Source organism: Phyllobates terribilis, unplaced genomic scaffold (genome assembly GCF_046119375.1).
Source record: "Phyllobates terribilis strain yellow unplaced genomic scaffold, ASM4611937v1 Scaffold_9__5_contigs__length_417890890, whole genome shotgun sequence".
In the NCBI taxonomy this organism is placed as follows: Eukaryota; Metazoa; Chordata; class Amphibia; order Anura; family Dendrobatidae; genus Phyllobates; species Phyllobates terribilis.
The window spans coordinates 388,778,385-388,788,826 of record NW_027362769.1 but is presented as its reverse complement, the minus strand read 5'-3'; the positions used below and the strand labels follow the sequence as shown (position 1 = coordinate 388,788,826).

At 48.5% G+C, this 10,442-nt stretch overlaps 1 gene segment (V, D, J or C); it reads left to right on the top strand.

The window, feature by feature from the left end:
- LOC141162498 (uncharacterized) overlaps window positions 1–6,752 on the top strand; it is a 159,590-nt gene extending 152,838 nt beyond the window's left edge. Inside the window, 3 exon segments of the C gene segment in view lie at window positions 3,338–3,691; window positions 4,429–4,495; window positions 5,167–6,752. Of these exon segments, the coding sequence occupies window positions 3,338–3,691; window positions 4,429–4,495; window positions 5,167–5,200 (455 nt within the window).
- Window positions 6,753–10,442: the final 3,690 nt, after the last annotated feature.

The following is a 10,442-nucleotide window of genomic DNA, read 5'->3' as shown; positions in this document are numbered from 1 at the left end:
ACACTGTGTGACCTTGTCCCCCTGCCACACTGACACTGTGTGACCTTGTCCCCTTGCACACACTGACACTGTGTGACCTTGCCCCCTTGAACACACTGACACTGTGTGACTTCTTCCCCCTGCGCATACTGACACTGTGTGACCTTGTCCCCCTGCGTACACTGATACTGTGTGACCTTGTCCCCTGCTCACAATGACACTGTGTGACCTTGTCATCCTGCGCATTATGACACTGTGTGACCTTGTCCCCCTGCGTACACTGACACTGTATGACCTTGTCCCCCTGCACATACTGACACTGTGTGACCTTGTCCCCCTGCGTACACTGACACTGTGTGACCTTGTCCCCCTGCCACATTGACACTATGTGAACTTGTCCCCTTGCACACACTGACAATGTGTGACCTTGTCCCCTTGCACACTGATACTGTGTGACCTTGTCCCCCTGTGTACACTGACCCTGTGTGACCTTGTCCCCCTGCGTACACTGACACTGTGTGATCTTGTCCCCCTGTGCACACTGACACTGCGTGACCTTTTCCTCCTGCTCACAATGACACTGTGTGTCCTTGTCTCCCTGTGCACATTGACACCGTGTGACCTTGCCCCCCTGCTCACAATGACAGTGTGTGACCTTGTCCCCCTGAGCATAGTGACACTGTGTGACCTTGCCCCCTTGCACACACTGACACTGTGGGACCTTGTCCCCCTGCACATACTGATACTGTGTGACCTTGTCCCCCTGCGTACACTGACACTGTGTGACCTTCTTCTCCAGCGTACACTGACACTGTATGACCTTGTCCCCCTGTGGACATTAACACTGTGTGACCTTGCCCCCCTGCTCACACTGACACTGTGTGACATTGTCCCCCTGCCACATTGACACTGTGTGACCTTGTCCCCTTGCACACACTGACACTGTGTGACCTTTTCCTCCTGCTCACAATGACACTGTGTGACCTTGTCTCACTATGCACATTGACACTGTGTGACCTTGCCCACCTGCTCACAATGACACTGTGTGACCTTGTCCCCCTGCTCACAATGACACTGTGTGACCTTGTCTTCCTGCGCATTCTGACACTGTGTGACCTTGTCCCCCTGCATACATTGACACTGTGTGACCTTGTCCTCCTGCCACATTGACACTGTGTGACCTTGTCCCCTTGCACACACTGACACTGTGTGACCTTGTCCCCCTGCCACACTGACACTGTGTGACCTTGTCCCCCTGTGTACACTGACACTGTGTGACCTTGTCCCACTGTGTACACTGACACTGTGTGATCTTGTCCCCCTGTGTACACTGACACTATGTGACCTTGCTCTCCTGCATACCCTGACACTGTGTGACCTTGCCCCCTTGCACACACTGACACTGTGTGACCTTGTCCCCCTGCGCATACTGACACTGTGTGACCTTGTCTTCCTGCGCATTCTGACACTGTGTGACCTTGTCCCCCTGCATACATTGACACTGTATGACCTTGTCCCCCTGCACATACTGACACTGTGTGACCTTGTCCTCCTGCTTACACTGACACTGTGTGACCTTGTCCCCCTGCCACATTGACACTGTGTGACCTTGTCCCCTTGCACACACTGACACTGTGTGACCTTGTCCCCCTGCCACACTGACACTGTGTGACCTTGTCCCCTTGCACACACTGACACTGTGTGACCTTGTCCCCCTGTGTACACTGACACTGTGTGACCTTGTCCCACTGTGTACACTGACACTGTGTGATCTTGTCCCCCTGTGTACACTGACACTGTGTGACCTTGTCTCCCTGTGCATATTGACACTGTGTGACCTTGTCCCTCTGCGCATATTGACACTGTGTGACCTTGCCCCCTTGCATACACTGACACTGTGTAACCTTGTACTCCAACGTACACTGATACTGTGTGACCTTGTCCCCCTGTGCACATTAACCCTGTGTGACCTTGCCCCCCTGCTCACACTGACACTGTGTGACCTTGTCCCCCTGCACATACTGACACTGTGTGACTTGTCCCCCTGCGTACACTGACACTGTGTGACCTTGTCCCCCTGCTCACAAAGACACTGTGTGACCTTGTCTCCATGTGCACACTGACACTGTGTGACCTTGTCCCCCTGCGTACACTGACACTGTGTGACCTTTTCCTCCTGCTCACATTGACACTGTGTGACCTTGTCCCCCTGCGCACATTGACACTATGTGACCTTGTCCCCCTGCGTACATTGATACTGTGTGACCTTGTCCCCCTGCGCACATTGACACTATATGACCTTGTCCCCCTGTGCACATTGACACTGTGTGACCTTGCCCCCCTGCTCACACTGACACTGTGTGACCTTGTGACCTTGCCCCCCTGTGCACACTGACACTGTGTGACCTTGCCCCCTTCTCACAATGACACTGTGTGACCTTGTCCCCCTGTGCACATTGACACTGTGTGACCTTGTCCCCTGCTAACATTGACACTGTGTGACCTTGTTCTCCTGCACACACTGACACTTTGTGACCTTGTTCTCCTGCACACACTGACACTGTGTGACCTTGTCCCCCTGTGTACACTGACACTGTGTGACCTTGTCCCCCTGTTCACTGTGACACTGTGTGACCTTGTCCCCCTGTGTACACTGACACTGTGTGACCTTGTCCCCCTGTTCACTGTGACACTGTGTGACCTTGTCCCCCTGTGCACATTGACACTGTGTGACCTTGTCCCCTGCTAACATTGACACTGTGTGACCTTGTTCTCCTGCACACACTGACACTTTGTGACCTTGTTCTCCTGCACACACTGACACTGTGTGACCTTGTCCCCCTGTGTACACTGACACTGTGTGACCTTGTCCCCCTGCTCACAGTGACACTGTGTGACCTTGTCCCCCTGTGTACACTGACACTGTGTGACCTTGTCCCCCTGTTCACTGTGACACTGTGTGACCTTGTCCCCCTGCTCACAGTGACACTCTGTGTCATGCCTGTTTGGTGTTGGTCTTCAGAGGCTTTTTCCTCCAGACACAACATCAGTCCATAGAATATTCCCCCAGAAGCAGAGACGTCTCGGGGTCTCAGGAGAACTGCAGCGATGGTTTTCTTGGACAACAGCAGCTTCCATACAAATTGTCTAACTATAGATTGGTTTACACTCAGGTCTTAGATACAGCAGTGACAAATGTGTGGATGGCAGATCACCGCTGCAGCCAATCACTCAGCTCAGCATCTTGTGCTGTAATGTCTGATTTTGTTTTTTTACATCTGTCATAATATAATATATAAGTCTGTGACATTTATACAGGACCCAGTGTGAATTCCTTATCTTCTTCCACATGTTACAGATCTTCCCTGGCGTTCACACGTCGGATCTATCAATGTCCCCGAGCTGGAAGATGGTAAATCAGCCACCCTGACCTGTGATATCTCCGGATATTTCCCGGATCTTCTATCTATTTTCTGGTTCATAAAGAAGGACGGAAATGTGACCGATCTGCCCAGAAAATCATCATATATGGAGAGAATTAACAAGATGTCACATAAGGAGAAGAGACAGACAGATAACACTTATTCCTGTGAAGCTTCAGTGACTTTTACCCCAATAATAAGTTCAGACCAAGGATCAGAAATCATCTGCAGAGTGGAGCATCCCAGCGAGGAGGGTCCCATAGAGCGGAGCACCGGACCCCTACACATCGGTGAGTGCCCCCGGACTTACAGGTGGATTTCTAAATCCTGATTGTGGAACAAAATAAATAAAGTCCATTATATAGAGCTATAGTAGGAGGGACGGGTGTACTTACTTTTAGTAAATTAGTAGATGGCCAGGGGTGCCAGTAGTTGGACCCTCAGTGATCTCACATTTATCTCCAGTTATGTGATTATTTATGTTATTGGTGGGAAATCCCATTAATGTTATAGAAACAGCAAACGACGATGGACAGAAGAGATGACAGAAGTGACATCCATTTATAGCTGCTGTTTCATCATCTGTTCCCCATTGGTCCATGAGCCGCTCACTGTGGACGGGGGCAGCGCACTGACCAGACGTCTGCTCATGTGAATGAGGCCGAACGTCTAATAATCCCAATATCTGATAATAAAGGGGTCGCAATCCTACATAATGATAATGTGAGATCAGTGGTGGAGACGTGATATCTGCAGCCTTGTACAGCGGTGACACGTCTGTCCCCACCTGATGACGTCTACATGATGACCACTGGAGATAATGTCAGTGCCGATACCTGGGGACATTACAGGAGACTGGTGGGGGCGGCTCATCCTATGGGGGATTCATCTGTAGGGATCAGGACCTTATACCTGAAGGAGCAGAATATTCCCAGGAACACAGTAATCACCGGCCGCACCGCTGTCTGCAATTTATATTGTAACCGAGAAGATTAATTTCTACTAATTTCATCTTATTCTATTTCAGGTGAAAGAAAGAAAAACAGTGATCAAAGCACAAAACAAATACAAAACAGTGGAGGCCTCAGTAACTGGTAAGTTCCTGTTCCTCCTGACATTGTACAGTAAATGAGGCCGTGTGATCAGTTACCGGTGACGGCCGGTGAGGAGACAGTCAGTGATCGATGAGACATCTCTCTACACTGATATCAGCCGTTCTGTAGGGTGAGGATAGTGACATCTGTGGGGTCTATAGGGGTTCACCAAATGGGGATCTCACTAATAAGATATCCTCATATTCCCATAATGCACATAATATTCACATCATGTAGATTGTAAGCTCTTGGGCTCGGTTCTCTTTTCGTTTGTTCCATTGTGAGATATTACCTTGTCCTGGCTATAAGGAGTAACTGTATACACAGCTTCTTACTGTTTATCTATTACTGGCATTACACCAGGTTTTGTCCATTTTCCCCCTGTCCCCAGTGATTTCTGCAGCCTCAGTATTTCCCTGTATATACAGTGACTATTGTCCCATAACTTAGCGGAGTATACAGTCCTCAAGGTCTAAGCGCAGGAGACCAAGAAGCTTCTTCTGAGACCATCGATTGTTTTTGGATCTTCAGATCTCACAGTTTTTAATCCCCTGAACCATAGATAGACATCCCCAGACCCAGAACAACCCCGACATGACAAGGAAGACCATCCTGAGTTTTTTATATTTGGAAGATTCAAAAAGAGAAGTAACACATGTTATATTTTGTAGGATGGGAAAAAAACCTTATTCTGAAGAAGACTGACATAGAAGAGGCTGATGAGGACACGGGAGCAGAACCTCAGGAAAAAACCCAAATCCTGACTCTAAATGGGTGGAGGACATTAATGTATTACTGTATCTGGGGTCATACAGAAAGCAGTGACTGTCTCTCCGTTATCACTCCCTACAGATATAGGTGTTATATAGACGATGTGTCAGGGCCGAGCCGAGAGCTGGATGATACGTGGATCAATTCTTCAGCTGCATTTATTGTACACTGAGGTTCTTGTGAAAAAAGCTGAGAGTGACCCATAATAAGAGCCGTGTACCGGATTGGGGGGCTTCAGTATGTGGGGACGGTGGGAAAGTGTAAGGTCAGAAAAACGAAATGTGAAGATGAAGAATTATCTGATCTCCTTTTTACCGTTTCGCCCCATTGTATGTCCTCTCCTGTCCCTCCATATCTGCACCCACAGACTCTACAGGTGACGGCTCCTGCAGCTTCATGTACTAACCTGGGCCATTATACAGAACATTTACCCCTGTGTCCTCGTAGATTGTAAGCTCTTACTAACCGGCATCAACCCCGACAGTTCTCAGTGTTACTTAATTTATTGCTTTAATCCCTTCATAACATGGCTGTTTTCACTTTGCATTTTCCTTTTTTCCTCTTCTTCAAAGAACGATAACTTTTTTATTTTTATGGCTACACCGCCATATGAGGGCTTGTTTTTTAAGTCTCTACATTACGCTGCTGTCATCTGTTGACAAATTCCACTTAAGATTTTTCCCGAGCCCCCCATCCTCAGTAATTCAAACCTTCAGCACATCCGATTCTCCCCTACAATTGAAACCTTAAGACGCAACCTGAAAACTCACCTACAACCTGCAATAACCCCTCTGCTCCTACATTGCTGCATCTACTGTCTGATACTCAAGTATCCTATAGATGTAAGCCTCCAAGGGCAGGGTACTTAGTTTTCTGTACTTGTATATTATATATGTTATATATGTATATTATAGGGCAGCACGGTGGCTCAGTGGTTAGCACTGCAGCCAGCGCTGAGGTCCTGGGATCAAACCCCACCAAGGACAACATCTTCAAGGAGTTTGTATGTTCTCCCCATGTTTGCGTGGGTTTCCTCCAGGTTCTCCAGTTTCCTCCCACACTCCAAAGACATACTGATAAGGAAATTAAATTGTGAGCCCCAATGGGGACAGTGCCAATAATGTCTGTAAAGTGCTGTGGAATTAATGGCGCTATATAAGTAAGATAAATAAAATATATATATATGTATTATATGCATGTAACCCTCATTACACGCAGGGCTGTGGAGTCGGAGCCCATTTTGGTGGAGTCGGTATAAAATGGAACGACTCCGACTCCTAAAATATATAATAAATTGGGTACAGTAGTTCAATGCAGTTTGTGGGGAATATTTTTTCATAAGAATTTGAGAAAGTTATGAAATGTCCTATAAATGTCTGTCCTATTCCTGATCTAAAGGTCTAGACTTTTAGCTGAGATGAATCTGTGATACAGTAAATTTATCACTTACACATGAGCCGCGTATGAGGGAGTCGGAGTTGGTGGCATGGAAATTCAGGAGTCGGAGGTTTGGCTTACAGACGCCACAGCCCTGATTACACGTACGACAGCCTAAGATTTATCATGATTTATAACTAAGTAATAATTATAATAATTAGTATCACTCACACGTCAGCTTCATCCTCACCTCACACTACTAATACATATTACTACCTGGGAGTCGTGTCCTGACGGCCATGTAGAGCAGACACATGAAGCTGCTCTTCTGCTCAGTATCCTTGTGTATTACATTAATCCGTTCCGTGTCTTACCCCCTAATCGGTTCCTTTTCTGTGGGAAGTGGCCTGGAACTGAGGGAGCAGTAGCCGGTGAAATTTGGAACTGGAGAGGACCCGCAGCAAGAGTCAGAAGGAGAGAGACCAAGACAGAGAGGCATCCAAGATGGCACCTCCTCACATCACGCCGGCCAGAGAACAGATGACAGAGACGGCTGTTGCTAAACTGGAACAATCTGTGAAAATGACTTGAGGATTTCATTGCACGCTCAGAGGGACATTCACCTGTAAGGTAACGGAGGGAAAAGTGGCTGTGGAAAGTAACGAGAGGACGTCATGAAGCAGAATGGAGCCTCTCCCCCAGCGGCAGTTGAGAGAGGCTGTGACAGAACTCCTAACATGACAAACAGCAACAGAGGAGAAAGGATCAACCCTTAGAGATGTATGCTCAGTCATTAATGGCTGTACCTCTGTCCTGGATGTGACTCGCCCCCTGGGCCGTGGGGCACACGGAACCGGGCGATAGGGAGACGTTGGGGGTAGTAGTGGCGGCCCGGTCCCGCGGCTCAGGGTGGTCAGACCAATGGTAGTCTGCTACGCGCTTCAGATAATGTCCGACTACGCCACCCGTGGATTGCGGTTATTAGGAACCGCCGCTGCAAGGCAGTCCGCTGGGGCTGATGATGGGTGCAGCTGAGGTGATGAGACTCCCCACGGGAAGAGTGCGGCCCCAGGGCAGTGCAGTGGATGGTGGGAGTGATGGTAGTGCGAGTCCCGGTGCTAATAGTGCTGGAGGCGCGAATGAGCACACAGACGACAAGTTACAGTCCAGGGTTTTTACTCACAGTTCGTTTGTTCCAGGTCACTTCGGCCAGCAGTGACCGCCCGAGCCGTGCTGCGTCCACCAGGTGAGGGGCTCGGTCAACTCCCAGGCAGTTCAGGAGCATGGCACAGGACCCCCTTTTATCCTTTCTCTGGCCTGCCTCACCAGTGACCCACTTTTGTCCAGCTGCCGCGGACCTGTGCGGTTAAACGTGGGCCCCGTTCTCCGCTGTCCTATATGGTGCCTTCCTAGCAGGTTTGATGAGGTGTCGCACCAATATATGATCACGACGACCGGTCTTTGGCTGAGGGTAGTTTCTCCTCCACCAACTTGGGATCCGGTACCCTTAATCTGCCTGACCCTTCACCCTGGATTCTCGTGGGTTCTTAGGGTCCCTTCCACCTTCTTGTTCCGGAGCCCTTCTGTTTCTCTGTCTCTTCTCCTTCTCTCCTGTTCTGTCTTCTCCTCCTTCCCTTGGCCTCTTCTCCAGGCCCACTTCTCCTTCTCCTCTCAGGCTCCGGCCTCTCCTCTAGGCCTGCCTCTGGAGCAGCACTCAGCCTGAGCTGCTGCTCCCTGTCAGCTCTCCTCTCCTCACAGACTGAACACTGTTCTAAGATGGTGCCCACCTTTTATACCTCCTTCTGACCATGAGCCCAGGTGACCAGCAACCAATGAGCTCCTTCCTACACTCAGAAACCAACCCCTATCTGCCCCTACAGCACTGGGTGTTCCACCCCTCCCTCCCCACTCCAGCAGGGACATGGTCGGTCGTGCCTGCACTTCTGTCTAGTGGGAGCACCGTTGAGCTGTCCCTCGGAAATGGGGTGTGTGTGATGCATGCAGCTAACTGAGCCCTGGTCCATACTCCATCCTTACCCGGGAGTGGAATATCACACCTCTGGTCTGAGGTGCAATACCCCTGTAGCGGCCGAACCCTCGGGGCGCTACAGATGTCCTTAGCATGCAAGTTGGAGGACTTAAGGAAGATATTAGCTGCATTAGGTAGGATATGCAAAAATCTAATAAAAGAATGAGGGAAGTGGAGAGGACAGTGCGTGATGTGGAGGACAAGTACCCTGCATGCAGAAAGATCTTTGAATAAATAAGAAAAATATCAAGATGCTTCTTAACAAAGTGGACGATCTGGAAAACAGGCTACAACAAAATAACCTACGCATAGTAGGGTCACTGGAGAAGGTGGAAGGTCGGGACCCAGTTGTATATTTTGAAGCCTGGTTGCTGGAAAATTTTGGCAAAGACGCCCTATCCCCCTCCTTTGCTATAGAACGTGCCCATAGGCTGCCCACTTGTCTGGGACCACTGGTGTTCAGCAAAATCCTATTATCACAAAGCTGCTACACTTTAGGGATAGGGACACGATTCTGCGAAAAGCAATGGACCATCAATCTTTGTCCATAAACGGTTCCAATGTGTCCATACACGCAGATTTCTCAGCAGAAGTACAGAGAAGGCGAGCTCAATCTATGGACATAAAGAGGAGACTGCGCGCAAAACAAGTACTGTCCTCCATGATGTATCTGGTACGCCTTAGAGTGGTGGCACTAGGAAAAGTACAGATGTTTGATACTCTAAAGGAGGCCATGACCTGACTGGACACTAACGAAAGGTCTATATACTACTTAAATGAAGGTGGGGAGAGGTCCGACTCCTGAGCAAAAGTACACCGGTAGTAGTATTGACAAGGGGCCTACACAACATGTGCGGGAATGATGATTACTAGTGTTGAGCGAGCGTGTTTTGTTAACCCTTTCACTGAGCATGCTCATCATCTATATTTGATTTACCGTGGCTGCATGTGTCACAGCGGTGACACATACAGGGATTACCTATTTGTTAGGCAATCCCTGCATGTGTTGCAGCTGTCTAACAGCCGTGACACATAGAAAATAGCAAAAAGGCAATGGTAGTTACCAGCCAAGATGCCAGAGAAAATGCACAACAGTATGCAGCAGGCCCCTTTTTGTTAGAAGGAGGTAATACAGGTGCAGAATGCTGATGAACAATCACTCTCAATCTCTCACTACATGGATGGAGTGATTGCCTAGCACTAAAACTGCACACAGATAAAGCTTGCAATAGGGCGCAAGTCACACAGATGTAGCACCGTGCCTAGCCAGCAACCTATTACACACTCCTACTATTCGATAAGTCCGGCTGCCCAGCACCCTATCAGCGCCTAACAGAGGGGAAAGCCCCTAATTTACAAGGTCACCATTGATGGGCCTGGCTGCACCCTGTAAAATGAAAAAAGTGCATAAAAATATATAATATGAGGTATTGGTTAATAGTTTGGCGAAAATAAGCAAGCTCGCAAGGGTCTTCACTTTCTTGCGAGTCCCTACTATATAGTTAAAAACAAACAGCACAGCCAAAGCAATAAACTGAATTTTTAAAAAATTCAATCAGAAATTAGCAAAAAGGCAATGGTAGTTACCAGCCAACATGTCAAAGTTTTTAACTATAGAGTAGGGACTCGCAAGAAAGTGAAGACCGGAAAAGTTCCTGTGCCCGTACTTCAGGGGTTAATCCATCCTGCCAGACTTATTAACTCTTCCCTAGATTCCGGACATCAGAAAATTTTGGGCTTCTTTGAACTCACAATATTCTTTCTTCTCTC